A 21,274-nucleotide genomic window follows, 5' to 3' on the forward strand; every position below is an offset into this window, starting at 1 on the left:
GTAGAACTATTGGTTAAACCTCAGATATACCTCTCAGAGATCATAAAGTGCTTAAATAACTTAAAGTGAGAGTACAGATACTAAAGAGAGAAATATATCCACCATTTTATGTTGAATGACAAGATTGAACAGTTGAACCACCATCTTATGCATACTGCCATTTTGTGATACTTTTTCAACACGTGTTTTGTACATGGACTATCTGCTGCGGAGGCGGCAGTGTAATATATAGAAGAAAAGTTGAAGTTAATAAAGAAGTTATTTCAAGCATTTGGTGTGCTCTTTAAGCCTACTGTTTCCATAGAATGGTGCTAAAAGAATTAAAGCAGAGTAACAGACAGTCTAGTTGGACTAAAAAGTTAGAGACTTCAGAATTCTTCTAATGCCACAGCGCAAAAGGCACTTCATAGTGCTGTGCCTGCCACAGTGGTCACATGACCGTGTCCATGCAGCTCTTTCTTATTTCCTGTAATGTCCATGGACGTGTCAAAGCAGCAACAGTGCCAGTGATAGGGGAGTGTCTATGTAACTAGCTGGAATTCAGAAACTATAAACTAGCTGGACATTTTTAGGGCTAGTGCTGGAGCTATTGAAGAGAAGGGTGAAGTGCATTGTGGGGTTGGTTGGATACAACAACAGGAAGTGCTACATACAGGATGGAAACAAAACGGGATTTGGTTATATGGTGAAAACTGAAAAAGAATAAGGCAGGGGTGCACCACCAATGAGACCTGGTGAGGTCTCATTGGGAAGGGGTTAGGTTAAGAAATTGGCATTGGGGACGGGGGGAGGGCGCTGTTTCAGTTTTTGCCTCAGGCAGCAGGAAGGCTAGGTGCACCCATGAGCATATTGATAATATACATGAGGTAAACAACTACATGAGCATATCTGTTTAAAACTTTTAGTAATCTTGGCAAATCTAGGGATGTCTGGATCCCAGACACAGAAATTTACACCAGCTAGCCGCTGACATAGATTCTGTTATTTACACCAGTTTCCTGACATAAGTAATATTGACACCTTCCCGAAATGTGACGTACTATTACGTCATGGAAGTCAGTGACTACCCACATTTTGACGTAATAGTATGTCATGGTGATCGGGCGGGCACCTAAGCGGTGCGTGCCCGATCACTGCATGGGTCTGGCAGTCCCTGGTAGCCGGGCCCCTGCGGTATCCGCCAGCATTGCTGTTTACAGGGATGCCAGTGTATTAACCCCTTCTATGCCGTGGTCAGCGCTGACCGTGACATAGTAGTGGTTTGCGGCGGGTGAAAGAGCGCATCGAGTCCCCGCGCTGCTATAGCGGGGACTCGATGCGTGACAAGGCAGCCTAATGCCATGCAGAGGCTGCCCAATGCCCTGCACGGCATCGGGACCTGCCTTCTACAGGTGCCCAGGAGATCCAGCCTCAGGCTGGGTCTCCTAGGCAACCTGTTAGTGTATGACTCAGTGTCATACACTAACAGGCAATGCACTACAATACAGATGTATTGTAAAGCATTGCAGAGAGGATCAGACCCCAAAACATTTAAGTCCCATAGTGGAACAGAAATAAAGTGTAAAAAAAAAATTATAAAAAGTGTTTTTAATAAAACAAAATTACGTTTCAATAAAAATAGGAAAAAAACACCCCTTTCCCCAGATTTCATAATAAAAAATAGAGAAAAAAAAGGAAAAACACACATAATAGATATTGCCGTGTCCGTAACAACCGGCTCTATAAAAATGTCACATGATCCACCCCGTCCGATAAACACCATAAAAAAATCTAAATATAAACTGTGTCAAAAAAAGCCATTTTTGTCACCTTACATCACAAAAAGCGCAACACCAAGCGAGAAAAAAGGCGTATGTCAAACAAAATGGTACCAATAAAACCGTCACCTCATCCCTCAAAAAATGATACCCTACATAAGAAAATCGCTCAAAAAAAATAAAACTATAGTTCTCAGAATATGGATACACTAAAACATCATTATTTTCTTTCAAATATGCTATTATTGTGTTAAAGTGAAATAAAAAAAAAATAAAGTACACATATTAGGTATCGCTGCATCCGTAACAACCAGCTCTATTAAAATATCACATGACCTAACCCCTCAGGTGAATACCGTAAAAAATACAAATAAATAAAGCCATTTATGTCACCTTACATCACAAAAAGTGCAACACCAAGCGATTAAAAAGGCGTATGTCGAACAAAATGGTACCAATTAAACCGTCACCTCATCCCACAAAAAATGAGACCCTAACTGAGACAATTAGTAAAAAAAAATAAAAAAAATATGACTCTCAGACAATGGAGACAGTAAAATATGATTTTTTTGCTTCAAAACTGCTATTATTGTGCTAAAGTGAAAAAAATAAAAAAGTAGACATATTAGGTATTGCCGCATCCATAACAACCTGCTCTATAAAAATATCACATGACCTAACCCCTCAGGTGAACACTGTAAAAAAAATGCCAAAAAAGCCATTTTTTGTCACCTTACATCACAAAAATTGCAACACTGAGCGATCAAAAAGGCATATGCCGCCCAATCAAACCTTACCCTCATCCCACAAAAAATGAGACCCTATCTAAGACTATTGGTCAAAAAATAAACACGCTATGGTTCTCAGACTATGGAGGCACTAAAACAACATTTTTTGGTTTAAAAAATGCTATTGTGTAAAACTTAAATAAATAAGAAAAAGTATACATATTAGGTATTGCCACATCTGTAATGATCTGCTCTATATAAATATTATATGACCTCACCCCTCAGGTGAATCCTGTAAAAATAAATAAATAAAAACTTTAACAATTTTTTAGCCACCTTGCCCCATAAAGTATGAATGAATGATCAAAAAATTGTACCTTCTCCCCTAGTTTCCAAAATGGGGTCACTTTTTGGTAGTTTCTACTGTAAGGGTGCATCAGGGGGGCTTCAAATGGAACATGGCATCTAAAAACCAGTCCAGCAAAATCTGCCTTCCAAAAACCATATGGCGTTCCTTTCCTTCTGCGCTCTGCCGTGTGCCCTTACATCAGTTTATGACCACATGTGGGGTGTTTCTGTAAACCGCAGAATCAGGGTAATAAATATAGAGTTTTATTTGGCTGTTAACCCAATGTGTTAAAGAAAAAAATTGATTACAATGGTAAATCTGCTCAAAAAGTGACATTTTGAAATGTCATCTCCATTATCCTTTAATTGTTGTGGAACACCTAAAGGGTTAACAAATTTTTTAAAATCAGTTTTGAGTAACTTGAGGGGTGTAGTTTCTACAATGGGGTCATTTATGGGGGCTTTCTAATATGTAAGCCCCACAAAGTGACTTCAGATCTGAAAGGATCCTTAAAAAGTGGGTTTTGAAAATTTTCTTCAAAATTGCAAGATTTGCTTCTAAACTTCTAAGCGTTCTAACTAGTGTTGAGCGCGAATATTCGAATAGCGAATTTTTTGGCGAATATCGGCACTTCGCTAATTCGCGAATATTTAGAATATAGCACTATAAATTCGCTATTTCGAATTTTCATTTTTTGTTTTTTTATTGTTATATTTTTTTCTTTCCCACTTCCCAAAAGTAGTTCTTACCTGTCCTGAGGATTTCTGGCTTCCTGGCTGCTCCAGTCAGTGCCCATTGCCGTTTCTGCTGACTTCCGTGCTCATGGAGCATCCCCATCACCATGGGAACGCCTCCATACTAGAATGTACTGTCAGATGTGAGAATTAAGTTAAAATCGCAATGCGATTAATATAACTTGAAGTAATCGCATTGTGATTTCAACTTAGACCTGGTTTATTATGGTTGGCTTGGTAGAATTAGCGAAGATGACGAATATGACGAATGTATTCATCATATTCCTCAAAACGAAGATAACAAAGTATTCTCCATCTTCGTTTTAGCTCCATATTCGTCAACTTCGCTAATTCTAGCAATCAAATAGTAAAGTTGACTATAGAGACAGCTGTGCTTAATTCGCTATGCGATTATATTACTTTGCTTTTTTTAAAAATAAATAGAATAATTATAATAATTATCAAGTATTATAATTATTTTATTTATTTAAAAAAAAAGCAAAGTAATATTATCGCATAGCGAATTAAAAACAGCTGTCTCTAGTCAACTTTCCTATTTGATTGCTAGAATTAGTGAAGTTGACGAATATGGAGCTGAAACGAAGATGGAGAATACTTTGTTATCTTCGTTTTGAGGAATATGACGAATACATTCGTCATATTCGTCATCTTCGCTAATTCTACCAAGCAAACCATAGTAAACCAGGTCTAAGTTGAAATCGCAATGCGATTACTTCAAGTTATATTAATTGCATTGCGATTTCAACTTAGCACTGCTATATTCCATATTCGTTAACTTCGTTAATTCTAGCAGAAAAAAAATTAAATGACATTTACAAAATGATGCCAGCATAAAGTAGACATATGGGGAATGTTACGTAATAAATATTTTATGAGGTATCACTTTCTGTTTTAAGAGCAGAGAAATAGAAATTTTGAAAACTGCTAATTTTTCTATATTTTTAGTAAATTTGGGATTTTTTCATAAATAATGGTAAAATATATTGAATCAAATTTATGACTATCAAGAAGTATAATGTGTCACGAGAAAAAAATCTCAGAATGGCTTGGATAAGTAAAAGTGTTCTAAAGTTACTACCACATAAGTGACACGTGTCAGATTTGAAAAAAATGGCCTGGGCAGAAAGGCGAAAACTGGCCCGGGGTAGAAGGGGTTAAATTTCTCAGGCTACATAGGCTGTCCCACTCCTGCCCACATCCTGCTCACTTGTCAGAGAAGTTGGAGGCACAGATTAAAGCAGCAGAAAGTCACACATTTTTGACGTGTTGGCATACTTTTCTGTTATAGGAATGTAATTAATTCCCCCTATTGACTTCAACAGGAAAAGTTCATCGGCATGCTCTGTGACTTATTACATGCTGAAAGGACAGCCAGCATTATAAAACCTAAAGCACAAACAAAGTGCTTTATAGATAGTGGGGGTGTCACGTTCAGCAGTATCGAGGGGTAAATAAAGAGCATAATACTATACAACATCTTATCCATAGGAGCAGTTTTATTCACATAAAACAAAACAACTAAAGCATCTCTGTGTTTTGGGGCGACCCCCTTCCTTAGGACGCACAACAAACTTCTACATACCTTCATTTATAGTATTCTAATACATTCGTCTTCTTTCACACGCTTTCCCCATAAGCCGGAAGTCACCTGTCAGAATATATTAAAATAAATATAAAATATCAACATCAGTACCCAACATTTATTAGTTAACTTTATATTCTGTCTTTATTAACTCTTTCTTTGACCTCATTTAACCCATTTGGCACCAGTGTATCTAGTCCAAAAATTAAATAGCTTTCCCTTTTACATAATGTTTGAAAATGATGAAACATATGGGTCCCCTGTTCTATTGGGAGTCACTTTTAGCAAGTCTGGGTTACTTTGATGACATGCAAGGAAGTGTTTCAATAGACTATGTTTCTGGTAACCCTGTTTAATATTGTGTCTGTGGGTAATCAACCTTTCCTTTAAACAGGGTTACCAGAAACATAGAGGGTCATATATTAGGACCGGCGTTTTTGACATCAGCCTTAATAACCTCTATTTCTGGCGGTGGATCCGCCTACGTTATGTAGAGGCGTCAGCCTCTACATAACGTAGGTGGATCCAGCGCCGGTCTAAAAGTAATTATGCTCCGCTCAGCTAATCATGGTATAGCACCTTGTTACATTGTACCTACGTGCTATGCCGGCCTTTAGCCAATCGCAGGGGACACTGTTCGTTGTGGCCCCATTGCCGAAATGCAGAGTCTGTACTCTGTACACCGCAAGAATAGTGAATTTAAAGTACTATCAGAAAACTGGACTTTGGGAGTCAATTTCTTTATTAAAAAAAGCAAAATTCCTTAATAAAGTATTAATAAAGTATATTATGAGGGACATTTAAAAAAAATTGCATAAAAGTTTAGTTACTCTTTAAAGGTAGATAATGAAATGGAAGATTAGTTAAGGTTAAGAACTACTACGGTAAGTAGCTCTTAGTCACAGCTATTTGGCAACCCCATTCACTTCCCCACTGTCAGTTTGTTTGCTATTTGCCCTGTAAAAAATCTGCTTGTAAATGTCTCAGCCTATAATAGACCGTGACTTAAATTTTTAGATTTTCTCCCCTTTTGCTATTTGATATGAATACTGCACATTTTTCATTTGAAAACTACAGTACTATGAAACCTAAGATAAAGTGATGCACTGTATGTGATGCTGGGGTGACAAGAAGCATGCTGAGTAAAAGCATCTGGGCAAAACTTGCTTGTTGATGCACTTTCATTTTATAGATTCATATTCTTTATATATTGCTCATGGAATAACAAAAAAAGTGTTTAATATTACATCAGCACGCCCTTCCACACATGTATACAGTATATATCTTGTCAATTAGCTTACTGCACCCACTGTTAAAGGCGTTGTCCAAGCTACGCATATTGATGACCTATCCTCCGCATAGGCAATCACTATCAGATCAGTAGTGCTCTGGCATCTGGTGCCCCCACGGATCAGCTGTTGTGGGCTGCCACGGCACCTAAAACTGGCAGTGTATAGAGAAAGCAGAAGGCTCTATACACTGAGGTTTCCTGTGGCAGTGTACTGAAGCTGAACTACAGTACCCTGTCACTCCTACTATACAATATACAAAGCTGTCTGTCTCTAGCTCCATATATGTTGATTGTGGGTTAGAGAAGACCCTAGTAGCTTGTGATGAGGCAGAACTGGATTTACTTGTGTGGATTAATTTCCAAACATACAAGACATTTCAGCAAACTGTAACAGCAGCCATCTTGGTATAAAGAGAGAGAGAGAGAAACAAGCTTTACAGATAAACACAACTGGTAACCTTAACATAAAGTGCCATCTACTGGTCAAGTGATATTAATACACAATACTGTATATGCATCCTCAACAGTATATTGTATAGTTTCCGGTGCCAGTGGCTGCCTGAAACAGCTGATCAGTGGGGGTGATAGGTGTCGCTCCCCCACTGATCTGATATTGATGACTGAGGCGAAAAATAGGTAATCAATATCTAGCAAATATGTATCAAATAAGCTGCAAACTGGAGATTAGCACAACTATTGTAGGGGTTCGGTGAGTAAAATAGACATTTATTAATAACAGTGAATCCCCAATATTTATCAATATTTCTACGGCTCATGACAGGAAAATGTATAGCATGTGGGTTTCTTCGTCAGTGTTTGGCCTATTTGATGTTACTTTACAGCTCATAGTGCCATGATTTTACTGGAATACAGTTGACTCATACTGATATATTTGTAAGAGGAAGTAAATGTACCCATCATGAAATGTCCTAACCATTATAGTGCACATGCAAAAAATTACTTAATGCATTTCTAGGAGGAAAGGAAGTAGTAGGAAATGCACAAATAACCCTTTAGGACATTACATTTAAAGTTTTTTTTTTAATAATCCACATTTACCACCTATTGACAAAATATGTGGCAAATGTATGCTCACAGGAACCCCACCACTGGGAGCACTAGAACAGGCTGACTCCCCCATTCAAATCCATTCAAACTATGCTCATGTGTGAGGAGGAACAGGAAACATGTGAAACCCATACTAGTGATCATGAGGATCCCAGCAATCATACATTTATAAGGAATTGTGATACATTTCCATTGTGGGAATCCCCTTTAACTAAGGATGACTCTACAGACATCTACAGATATGTTAATGTGTCAATAACTCCATAAATAAGTATCCATACAGGCAGAATGCAGAGGACTAGCTGTCCATATACATCAGATTAATATCATCTGGTGCCATCAAAATTGGCAAATTCCTCGGATAATCTGATATGTATGAGGGTCTTCCAACTATCCCCTGTTGACAGATGTTGGAAATATGACTGTCAACATGCCTGATCTTTGTACTTAAGCAGCGATCAGTCATCTGGCAGTGACTTGTCTTCCTTTCCCCATTTTAATAATTAAGTATATTGCCAGTTTGTGTCAAATGCCAACCATTTATGCTGAAAAATATATAATTTATAGTGGGCATTGATATGCTGGCATGGTCCAGCCGACATTCGATCTGCAGACAGTATTTCTGGCAGATCCCAACAAAGTTGCTTGCATCTGTTAGCAAATGTCTCAGTTCCACGACTCGCTTCACATATACAAATTATGGAGCAGTGGTGGAAACACAAAAACCAACAGAATACTGTATGTCAGCAGTTTATTCATAAAGAGAGAGCTTTAGTCTAATATGTGAGCACATAGAAAATACAACATTCCGCTCAGCTTTAGATGGCAACATCTGAAAAACGCTCTTTCAGGGGCGTAACTATAGGAATTACAGCCGTCAGAGTTGTGACTGAGCCCACAAGCCAGAGGGCCTCACGTGTGATCTCCTTTGATGTCTGGCAGCCAAAGTCTACCCCGTTGTCAGAAAGGAGATCATTAACCCTTTAATGCCAAAAGTAGCAGTGGGTCAGTATATCGTGAAGTGAGGGAAGCTGTGCAGGAAAATGCAGACGTGTGGATGATAGGGTTATAGCCTATCACTACTTACAGTGGTGGTGTGTAGGGGTAAACGGTAGTGTTGGGTGCAAATATTCGAATCGCAAATATTAATCGAGAATATCAGAACTTCGAGAATTTGTGAATATTTAGAATATTGTGATATATATTCGTAATTTCGAATAATCTAGTTTTTTTCATCAGTAACCTCCCTTCTTTCTTGTGGGCCAATGAGAAGGCTGCAGTGTCTTTATCTGATCGCAAATATATTGGAGCACTCTATCTGCATATAAAGCTATTGTAATGTTCTGCCGTGCTAAACATTTTCTCTAGTCTCAGGAAACTTCTAGCAGCTTGAAAAATGTGGCTATAGTGACCCACGCCTGTATTTCGCGCGCATTAAGTGAATATAACATTGCTGATTTTTTATTCTCAAGGGAACAGTTTAGGACCTTAGGGGTTGTCAGTAGTATTGAGCAAATCGAAGAATCCAAAGCGGAATTCGATCTGAAGTTTAGGAAAAATGTAATTTGCCGTAAAGCCAAAGTTCCTTGCACTTGGTGGTAATAAATAAATTTTTCCTAAAATTGTAGATGAAAATAAAAATAATTATACTTACCTCATCCACTTGATCGCGGAGAGGCCGTCTGCTCCTGTTTTTATTAATAAAACCTGCCAAAGGACCTGTAATGAACATTAAGATGTGACCGTGCACAGCCAGCGTGATCACGTGGTGACGTCTTCACGCTCACCTCAGATCCTTTGGCAGGTTTTCTTCAATCAGGACAGGAGTAGACAGCCTCTCCATGATCAAGTGGATGAAGTGAGTATTTTTTTTAACCCTGTGCACCTGAATGTGAGTCTCAGATGCAGCGATCAGCGTTGAACATGGCATCTGAGGCGCTAAAAGGCAGGGGCGGCACAATCACCGTTCCCCGTCATTGAGCCCGCTCCATACAATGAAAAGCGATTTGTGACGAGGTAATTCATAATGAATTGAATTTCTTAACGAAGTTCTGTGAAGCTGCCGAATTGAATTTTTGAAAACTTTCCCTATCTCTATTTGTCAGTTCCAAGGCCAGACAACCCCTTTAAATGATATGGATCCAACTACAAGATAATAACTTACTGTTCATTTTCAGAAGTATATATACCTACTCTACGCTTGGAACCAGAGGAGACGGTGTACATTGTAGGAGAATCTTTATCACTGAGATGTGTTGCTGACATGCTAACAAGTATCTCTGGGTACAGCTTCTTCAAAGATGCAGCATTGATAGCCAACAATTCTATCTCAAATCGACTGATCATACCATCTCTGTCAACAACGGATGCTGGAAATTATATCTGCACCTACTACCAAAAAACTACAGGCACACAACAAGAAAGCAACCACATAGACCTTAAAGTGTTTGGTGAGTGACTTGCTCCCATGTTTTTTTCTTCCCTTAAAAACATTTTGGTCTATTGCACAGTATTTGTCTTGCACTAAACGTATCAAAATATATACAGTACAGTATAAACATATATACACACACATATAGTCATGAGAAAAGCAAAGTCCACCCTTTTTGCTTTGCTTTTATGTTACAACCTCGGATGAATAACACACAACATGTTCCATCGTTTCATTATTTACTCATCGAAAATTAAGTCAACATGGAAAAGTCAAATGTGAAAAACTAGGTTACACTCCGCAAATTAATAGCTTTCAGTAATAAGTTGAAGTATGAGTAATAAGTGTGACTTTATGAGTATCTCGCATTGTTCTTGAGGAATTTTGGACCACTGTTCTTTACAACATTGCTTCAGTTTATTGAGGTTTGTGGGCATTTATGCACAGCTCTCTTAAAGCGGCTCTGTCACCAGGATCAACCCTATTAAACCTGACATACTGCCTGGCAGGGCTCATCGTGCTGATTAAAACAATACCTTTCTTTTGTCTGTAAGCTAAACAACTGCAGAGTTTTTATATGCAAATGAGAAGTTTTCTGAATTTTCATATCACTCTACACAAAGTTATAGGGGTATTCCAGTTATTTCATGTAACGGATCTCCTGACACTGCGTACCTCCGTTGATGGATGCTCCTAGTGCTTCCCGAGGACTCCGAGCACTCCACTCGACACCTATACCACCACAGTAACCAGGAACAGGAACAGCTCTTACAAGAGCTAGAAGTTATAGCAATCCCCACACACATGAGACGAGGCTCTATGTTGAATGTAAAACAGGAACTCTTTATTGAACACACCAGCATTGACTTATATACACATTTTCCAACAAGGGTACCACCCCGTGGACCTGGTTGGGAACTGAGGACATGACATAGCAGCCAATACTTTACAGCTTTACGGTTTAAACACAAAAACTAACCCTATTCAACAAACACAATGGCATTGTCTGTGACGCAATTAACAAACACAATGGCATTGTCTTTGACGCAATTAACTAACACAATGGCATGGTCTGTGACGCAATTAACAAACACAATGGCATGGTCTGTGACGCAATTAACAAAATACAATTACCAAAACACATTGGGCTCTGCCTGTGATACAATTACCAAACATAATGGGCTAACTTAATCACTCACAGGCAGAAAACACACATTTTTCCCAAAACACAGAAAACACCTCAAAACCCCACATATCTCCATAATTTATACATCCATGGATAGCTCTGATCTGGGTGAACAACATATCCAATAATCACCCTGATCCGAGCAGGGGTTCCCGAATTCCATGGAAGTCACATTTGGCTGACCGCAAGCATGGCTTTCCTGCCCAAAACAGTTCAACAGATTTAGGCTGTGCGGTCGGTCTGTCTTCTCCTTCAAAGTTAGCATATGGGCCATAATCCTGAGGCAAGAGGCTGGCAAACAGGCCCCTCCAAAACCCAGTGGCGAGGGTAGTTTCGCCACATTTCAAGTCATCCTCTGTTCTGCTGCTGGGACCCCCAACAGATCATGAAAAGAGGGGCCCGGTACCGTGCAGGGATTCCTGAAATGAACGGAGCAGCAGGTTGTCCATGGAGATAGGGGATAATTTTAAATAAACAGAATGCACCTTTAATAGAACAAATGACTAATTGCAACAGAATAATTTATAGCAATAAATCATCATAATATTGAATAGAAAATTGTTCCAACAGACACATGGCCAAATGCAATCATCTCACATGTCTATTACAAAATGGGTATATTTACATAAATAGGTCTATCAGAGATCTTAAATGTTCCCTCTGTTGCATCTCTTGCCATTAGTGTTGTGGAGGTGTAAAGGAAATTGTCCGTACCGATCACTTGCTTTCTTCACAATCTCTCAGAAAAGTTGCAAAAGTGGCGTATATCAGTTAATAAATGAGCCCCTGTGTTTGCATTAACCAGTTCTCTGATCTAAATCTTTTTACAGAACGCCCAACTGCTCCAATATTGACGGTTGAATCCGAGAGGAATGTCTTTGTTGTAAATGAATCAGTGGTAATACGCTGTAACCTACCAAGAGGACAAAGTGCCACAGGAGTCAGCCTGTATCAAGATGAGAGAATACTCCCTGAGGCAGATGATTTCGGAGTTTTATCTCTTGTAAATACTGAAAGGAGACACACTGGAGAGTATACCTGTGACTATAAGATTGTTATATCAGGACGTTCACTGACATCTCATGTCAGCAACCCAGAGACTTTGGTAGTGATAGGTACTGTCAATATGTTAAAACCATTTTAGTGCAATTCCACAAAATTGTCATTTTGCAGCATACTACATAATAATACATCTAAACAGAGTAGAAGAAGAATGGATTTCTGCACAGTTCCCCATTCTAGGATGACACAGTAATGGAGGGGAAATAGTGATGTTCAATGGGACAAAACATTACTCTAACTGGAGCACAAAGTGTAATGACAAACATTGGTGCTTAGCTTGGTTTTTACAGTCTCAATTGGGTACATAACCAAGTACTACCACACATACTGGTGGTTACAATCTCTAATGGGCACACAGCTTGGTGGTTATCACCTTATTGGGTATACAGTAAGGCTGCGTTCACACGGGCGAGATTTCCGCGCGGGTGCAATGCGGTAGGTGAACGCATTGCACCCGCACTGAATCTGGACCCATTCATTTCAATGGGGCTGTTCAGATGAGCGATGATTTTCACGCATCACTTATGCGTTGCGTGAAAATCGCAGCATGCTCTATATTCTGCGTTTTTCACGCAACGCAGGCCCCATAGAAGTGAATGGGGTTGCAGGAAAATCGCATGCATCCGCAAGCAAGTGCGGATGCGGTGCGATTTTCACGCACGGTTGCTAGGTGACTGTCTATACACTGTATTATTTTCCCTTATAACATGGTTATAAGGGAAAATAATAGCATTCTGAATACAGAATGCTTAGTAGAAGGTCAATTGAGGGTTAAAAAATAAAAAAAATTAACTCACCTTGTCCTCTTGTTCGCGTAGTTCTCCCGGTCTTTAGTTCTTTAAAAAGATGAACTATGGGCTAAAGGACCTTTGATGACGTAAGATCACATGCTCCAATCACATGGTCCATCACCGCGGTGATGGACCATGTGATTGGAGCATGTGATCTGACGTCACCAAAGGTCCTTTAGCCCATAGTTCATCTTTTGAGAAGTAAAGAAGAGACCGGGACTTACGCGAACAAACGGAGAAGGTGAGTTAATTTTTTTTATTTTTTTTAACCCTCAACTGATCACCTACTATGCATTCTGTTTTCAGAATGCTATTATTTTCCCTTATAACCATGTTATAAGGGAAAATAATAACATCTACACAACACCAATCCCAAACCTGAACTTCTGTGAAGAAGTTCGGGTCTGGGTACCACAGTCGGTTTTTTATCACGCGCGTGCAAAACACATTGCACACGCACGATAAAAACTGAACATCGGAACGCAATCGCAGTCAAAACTGACTGCAATTGCATTCCTACTCGCGCGGGTTTGCCGCAACACACCGGGACGCATCCGGAACTAATCCGGACACGCTCGTGTGAACCCAGCCTTAAAGTCTCTGTTGAGCTCAAGCAGCATCTCACAGTATTTAGCAAACTGGTTCAGGATTAAGGTACTGGAAATGGTCTGCAACCACGCACAGGTTTCTCAGAGTCATTGCCCTTTCAGTGACGAATGATGGCAGGGCCAAACTCTTCTCCACAGTCTTCTTCCAGATCTCAACTGCAACATCAGTCCTATGCACAACGGTCATTCCCCTGACAAGCTCTCTATGCTCTCCCAATATAAACATTTTAGCCTCAAGGCCCACCAATCTCGTTATATAATCTGGCTCTACCTTAGTAGAGCCAGATTGCATCTCCACACATGACCAGAGATCTCACCAGCCCACCATGCCCACCATTGGTATAACACATAATCAAAACATGAATTTTAAATTAGTTTAGCTGGTGCATCAAGCCGTGAAAGTGTACAGCAGCAAGGAGTCAGTTCAAGTGCACTGTAGTGTAAAGGTCCCACAGGATAATTTAGCAGGAGATTGTTGGGAAGGAAGCATTCCTTCCCGGCAATCCCTTGTTTCTTAGTGAAGAAGACCACTGTATTTACATGCATCAAGCTCTTCCACAGTATGGGGGAGAAGGATCACTAATGTCATCACTCGTCCCCATACATAATCATCAATCAGCAGGAGCCCTTTAATGACAATGTAATAACAGATGTTCTATTTAGACAGTTCAATATACACTAGTATAGCTCCAAAGTGTAGATAATGCCCATTCACCTTTGTCTGGTACTTTCATTGTTCCCCCTCATTTGGAAAACTTATGTCTGTTTTTAATGGGAATCTGTTTTACCCTCAAGCTGCACAAAAGCATCAGTTTAATGCACTCAAGTGATGGAGTAACATATTCTTCTACTGGGGCAGGGTAGATTCACACATTTTGTTTTGATGCAGGTCATATTAGGCCAAAATGACAGTGACAAAGATTTGTAATGCACCTTTCTTGCAGGGATTTAAAGCGCAGGTATAGTTATGTAGCTGGGGTGACTCCCTGGGAAGTCAGTGACTGCCATATAAGCGTTCGACCCCAACACACACTAGGGTCAACTTCAGAGGAGGCCAATTGTTGTATATTTTTGGAAACCAGAGGAAACCCACACAATCACAGGGAGAACATACAAACTTCATGCAGATGTTGACCCTGGTCAGATTCTAACCCAGGACCCCAGCACTGCAAGAATATATAAGAGAATAAATAATTATATATTATAAAATGTGGTAGAGTGCTCACCAACGTGCGGCTCGGTCTGCTATACCACCTAGCATGTAAGATCAAAGATAAAAACTCAATGATCGGCCCTTTATAAAATATCACAATTTATTATAATGCATACATGTACTGTATCACTCATAAAACACTATAGGTAAAATTAAATAAAAATTCACATGAAATCACGGTCCCTCTATTCTGTTACAGTGCGGAGCTCTCGCACTGTTCAGTACAATAAATGTTCCATAGCGTTATTAGACTATAGACCAGGGGTGCACAACCTGCGGCCCAGGGGCCACATGCGGCCCTTGATACCATTCAGTGCGGCCCCCAACCATCTGGTAACAGACATGTATGCCTATGTCTTGTGGCTGCTCACATGTATTTTTCATGTATTTCTACCATTAGATGGGAGTCCTGGAAGTGTAACTAGACATTATTGGTATATAATGTGTGTTCAATATGCCATAAGTACAATATTTCTGTTGTTAATACACAATTTTTATTTCGGCCCTCGTCATTGGTTCAGTCTGGCAATGTGGCCCCCAACCAGGAAACGTTGTGCACCGCTGCTATAGACTATACAATTTATGATGAGTGATACGTACCCACATTTGCTACTTTCTATACCATGTTCTGGTGTTACGATTTTTATATCATTATCAAACATCGTGAACTCTGATTATAATAGCGTTTAACATCCATAGTTGATGCAAACATATAAAATGCTACTATAAACATTATTGCATTATATAACATGTGTTACATGTTATATTTGTGTATATAAACAACCAAATATATATATGAATCAGCTATTTGATATATTTTCAATGTATCAGACGCTGATGTCATTGTGTAATATTGCTACTTTTGGAGCCCAAATTTTATACAGTATATTCAATTGTGGGAGATTTCAATTCATTTACTCTCCACCTGTCATATTTAGATGTTGCGGTTGCCTTTGTACAATGACCTGGCTCTCTTATTTTGTGATATTTATTGTTGATGTACTGAAATAAAAATTAAATATATATACTGCATCCATGGGTACTCAAAATAGGAATAAAACACAAAAAAAAATTATAATAATATAAAATTAAAAAATAAATAAAAATTAAAAAATAAACAAAAAAGGGAAATGATCCATGTCATGTATGCATTATAATAAATTGTGATATTTTATAAAGGGTCGGTCATTGAGTTTATAAATAATTTTATATACCATATTTTTCCTTCCTTTTGTGTCCACTTCTGGCTTTGGCTCAAAGAATTTCATAAAAGGCATCCTCTCATAATTTTGCATCCACTGTTTTACTTTTTTGGGTGCAATGCCACATTAGATCGTGTTGAGTGAGATTTGTCACCTTGGAACCCAAACCTAATTCCACATATCATACAATATTTTTGCATTTTTCAGATTTGCCTCCAACTCCAATTTTACGGTATGCGAAGAACCAGAAACAAACTGGACAAATAGAGATTGTGTGTGAGATACCAAATCCTCCCTCTACCTCCCTAATCCAGGGATATCGTTTGTATCGAAACGGAGGGGAAATTTCAAGTAATAATGCTAATCAGTTTGTTATCAATTACCATCTGGAATTTGATGGATGCTACTTCTGCCGAAGCTTTGTGAATGTTTTAGGGGAGGAGATCCTATCACCTAAGAGTGCTGAGGTCTTCTTGTCATTAGGTGAGATACAGTTGTTACCAGACTACAAAAGTATAAAAGTATTTATGTAATAAAGTTTTATATGTACAGTGTATATATATATATATATATATAAATATATATATATATATATATATATATTTATATATACAGTACAGACCAAAAGTTTGGACACACCTTCTCATTCAAAGAGTTTTCTTTATTTTCATGACTATGAAGGCATCAAAACTATGAATTAACACATGTGGAATTATATACATAACAAACAAGTGTGAAACAACTGAAAATATGTCATATTCTAGGTTCTGCAAAGTAGCCACCTTTTGCTTTGATTACTAATTTGCACACTCTTGGCATTCTCTTGATGAGCTTCAAGAGGTAGTCCCCTGAAATGGTCTTCCAACAGTCTTGAAGGAGTTCCCAGAGATGCTTAGCACTTGTTGGCCCTTTTGCCTTCACTCTGCGGTCCAGCTCACCCCAAACCATCTCGATTGGGTTCAGGTCCGGTGACTGTGGAGGCCAGGTCATCTGGCACAGCACCCCATCACTCTCCTTCATGGTCAAATAGCCCTTACTTTCAAAGTTTTCCCAATTTTTCGGCTGACTGACTGACCTTCATTTCTTAAAGTAATGATGGCCACTCTGCATGGGGGTCAGGTTGTTTTGGTGTTTTTCGTAACTTTGCTGCGGCAGGTAAGTGTTTGATGTTCTGGTGTGCTGTTGTTTCTCCATGTGCTTACCTGCCGTTCAGTTGCTGCTGGTTCTATCTTTTCCCTTCTGTTACTAGTCCGCTGGAGACTCCGGTTTGTCTGTTTCCTTGAGGAACCGGTTGTCTCCTATCCCTGACCTCTATGCAAGGGACCGTTAGGGTCATTAGGATCTAGGTTCGAGTGTATGAGCCCTCCCACCTTTAGGGGGCGCTCATACGGTCAGGAAATCAGGGTCTGGATTAGGGAAGCTGTAGGAGGTGACCTGCTCCCTATCCCTGTTTTCGGGCTTAGTAACAGCTCTAATTATACGGTGGGGATTTCCCCCACTCCCCACCGTGACACACAGTTTCCCTGAACTACCTTCAGATATGATAGCCTTTAAGCAATAATTCACCATTTTTGTTTATTTAGTTATCAATCACAGCTTAGTGCTACTCAGAGGTGTAGCTTGATGCTCCTGAATCTCAGTGGTATTATATGCCCTTAATAATACTGGTGTCTCCTTATATGGCAGAAGGCACTGTGCCCCCAAGGAAGCAGGGTACAACTATTAAAGGGGTTTTCCAAGTTATATTTATTGATGACCTATCCTCAGGATAGGTCATCAATATTAGATCGGCTGGGGTCCGACACCCGGTACCCCTGCCGCTCAGCTGTTTGAGGAGAAGGTTCGCTCCGTGCCAGCGCTGCCTCCTCTTCATTGTTCACCTGGTCGCCATTGCATCTGCAGCGGTGACCAGGTGTAATTACACCCAAGCCGTCCCATTCATTTCAATGGTACCATTAAAATGAATGGGACGACTTGTGTGTAATTACACCTGCTCAGCCTGGTTTTCCATTAGGACAGGACAATGGGATCCCCATTCTCAGGATCGGAGAGGATCCCCGCTGATCAGTTAGTTATACACTATCCTGCGTATATATGATAAATTTACTACTTGGCTTAACCCCTTTAAGACAGGAAATGATGCAATCTTTTTTTTCTTTTAATATTTAGGAAGTAGCCCAAGAAGCTGCCAGAATCCAAATTCAAAAAGTGAGTATGGCCTCTCAAGAAAAGGTAAAAAAATAATACAGTAATAGGATCTCTAAGATCATTATCAGCAATTTGCCAGACATAAAAAGCTGTGTGGAGAAGCCCAACCAAACATTTTGCATCAGGGCCCATGAGCCATCATTAGTTGTGTCATGTATCCAGCCCTGGAGCTGTCAACCTCTGAGTTACTCCCCTGTTCCCCTAGGTCACAGTAATAATCTACTATTCAAGCCGCTGTGACTCCTGAGGCCTGGGATTGTTTTTTTTTTATTTGTTCAGAGGCTGTCGACTCCAAGGCCAGACAACCCCTTTAAGTAATATGGGTCCAGCTACAAAATAATAACTTACTCTTCATTTTCAGAAGCACTTAAACCTACTCTACGCTTTGAGCCGGAGCAGACTGTGTACATTGTAGGAGAGTCTTTATCAATGAGATGTGTTGCTGACACGCCAACAAGTATCTCTGGGTACAGCTTCTTCAAAGATACAACACTGATAGCCAACAATTCTGTCTCAAATCGACTGACCATACCATCTCTTTCTACAACGGATGCTGGAAATTATTTCTGCACCTACTACCAAGAAACTACAGGCACACAGCAAGAAAGCAACTACATAGACCTTAAAGTGCTTGGTGAGTGACTCGCTCCCATGTTTTTTTCTTCCCTTAAAACCATCTTGGTCTACTGATGTATTTTTCTTACACTATGGGGCACATTTGTTAAGACCGACATTTTTGATGCCGGTCTTAATAAAGGCCGATAGCTGGCAGTGGATCCGCTGAAGTTATGAAGAGGGACCGGCCTCTCCATAACTTCGGCACATCCAGTGCCAGTTTTAGTGCCATTCCTAGCTGTCTTATATTTAGACCTTTTTCTATGCCTCAAACAGGCATAGAAAGTGGTGAATGAGACGGGCCTACCATATACACATACAGTACAGACCAAAAGTTTGGACACACCTTCTCATTCAAAGAGTTTTCTTTATTTTCATGACCATGAAGGCATCAAAACTATGAATTAACACATGTGGAATTATATACATAACAAACAAGTGTGAAACAACTGAAAATATATCATATTCTAGGTTCTTCAAAGTAGCCACCTTTTGCTTTGATTACTGCTTTGCACACTCTTGGCATTCTCTTGATGAGCTTCAAGTGGTAGTCCCCTGAAATGGTCTTCCAACAGTGTTGAAGGAGTTCCCAGAGATGCTTAGCACTTGTTGGCCCTTTTGCCTTCACTCTGCGGTCCAGCTCACCCCAAACCATCTCGATTGGGTTCAGGTCCGGTGACTGTGAAGGCCAGGTCATCTGGCGCAGCAGCCCATCACTCTCCTTCATGGTCAAATAGCCCTTACTTTCAAAGTTTTCCCAATTTTTCGGCTGACTGACTGACCTTCATTTCTTAAAGTAATGATGGCCACTTCTTTTTCTTTACTTAGCTGCTTTTTTCTTGCCATAATACAAATTCTAACAGTCTATTCAGTAGGACTATCAGCTGTGTATCCACCTGACTTCTCCTCAACGCAACTGATGAAAGGTTTTATGTGTTGAAAGCGTTTAGTGGCCTATTTCAGTTGAAAAGAGAAACATGCATTCTCAGTTCACGTTGGCGGCGGTTATATGTGTTGAAAGCGTTTAGTGGCCTATTTCAGTACAAACAAAAACATGCATTCTCAGTTCACGTCGGCGGGGGTTATATGTGTTGAAAGCATGGCTGGGATTTAGCAGGGTAGCAGCAGTGGGAGGTCGGGAGCCAAACGTGCCTGCGGTAGAGCACCTGCTTCGCAGCAGCCTACCTACCCGAGAAGTAGTGTTGCAGGGGTTCACGGAAGTAGCGGCGGTAGCAGTCTGTCAGTGAGGCGGATATATGTGGTATAATCTTTATTGAAGTATTTCGGTCGAAAAACTAAATTTATTCAGCAGCCAGCGCTGTGGTTATATGCGGTTAAATATCCATGATGTCTCCATGATAAAACTGCAGCGTGGGGGCCCCATGTGGCTTCTACACACTTTCAAAATAATCCTTCAGCGGAGCAAATAGATGTCGGATGACCGGGACGCTCCATAACCTTACCAGGAGCTGCTGTTGGGAGCAGTTCATTTCTGAGACGTCCGTATAGTGCGGGGAAAATCCGAAGACCCTTTCCATCTCCGTGCTCTGTTATATGTGGTAAAATCTTGTATTCAGCGTTAAGCGCTGCAGTAAAATCTTTTGTGAAATATTTCAGTGGAAAAACAAATTTCCACCTCCTCCATTAACTTCCTCCTCTCTTCATTCTCATCCACAACACACACACTGACTTGACACCACACCCAGTTATATATATAAGTGGTGCCAGCACCACCTATCTGCGAATAAAGGTAAATGACACTGCCAGCCTGTTAAAGGGAATTACAGCATGATACCACAATACATTTGATATGACATTTAAAGTTTAAGAGTTTAAAGTGTGCACATATAGCACATAGTAGGACACTGCATCAAGATGAATCAGGCGTTGATCAGCCAGGATTTCCACACACCAATGCCTGATGCATCAGACTAGATCATCCATGGTGCCACACCAACAATTTGACAAAAGAGACCGGTTTCTTCTGGATACCCGTTTTTTTTTTTGCCTTTAGCAATACTGATGGATTATTGAGCAAATGCTGACTGAGTGAAGGCATATGCTCCACAGACATGATCTGTTTTTCTGGGTAATTGTTCTGACGGATCAGAGAATGCGGAAAATTAATCAGTGACGTCAACACAAACCTACCGCTGACACCCTCTCCACTCTGTCGGGGGGCTCTACTATGTGTAATCAGCTGACGATGGTGTAAAAGGAGTGCGCTTCTTCTTGACGCTAACATCTACCTGTAAGGCTGAGTTGATACTTGAGTTATTTGGTCAGTTTTGGCCCCCTTACCTCCCAAATAAATGAAGTATGCAGTGATTCTAAGAGCGACGCCTGTCATCTGCATGTCATACGGACTCACAGTATTATTTCACTACTAAAGTAGACTCCCTATGCGTGTTACTGCAAGGCACAGTGT

The 21,274-nt window shown here is 40.0% G+C and overlaps 1 protein-coding gene across 6 annotated transcripts in view; it reads left to right on the forward strand.

Annotated features, from left to right (window-relative positions):
* LOC120988982 (immunoglobulin superfamily member 1-like) overlaps positions 1-21,274 on the forward strand; it is a 597,232-nt gene that overhangs the window by 302,757 nt on the left and 273,201 nt on the right. For 5 of the 6 annotated variants that reach the window (XM_040416807.1, XM_040416808.1, XM_040416809.1 and 2 more), the window contains one exon: positions 9,708-9,980. The exons of the other annotated variant lie outside the window; for it this stretch is intronic. In XM_040416807.1, coding sequence (XP_040272741.1) covers positions 9,708-9,980 — 273 coding nt within the window. The remainder of the gene's footprint in view (positions 1-9,707; positions 9,981-21,274) is intronic. 6 annotated transcript variants of the gene reach the window in all.

This window comes from Bufo bufo, chromosome 2 (assembly GCF_905171765.1).
Source record: "Bufo bufo chromosome 2, aBufBuf1.1, whole genome shotgun sequence".
In the NCBI taxonomy this organism is placed as follows: domain Eukaryota; kingdom Metazoa; phylum Chordata; class Amphibia; order Anura; family Bufonidae; genus Bufo; species Bufo bufo.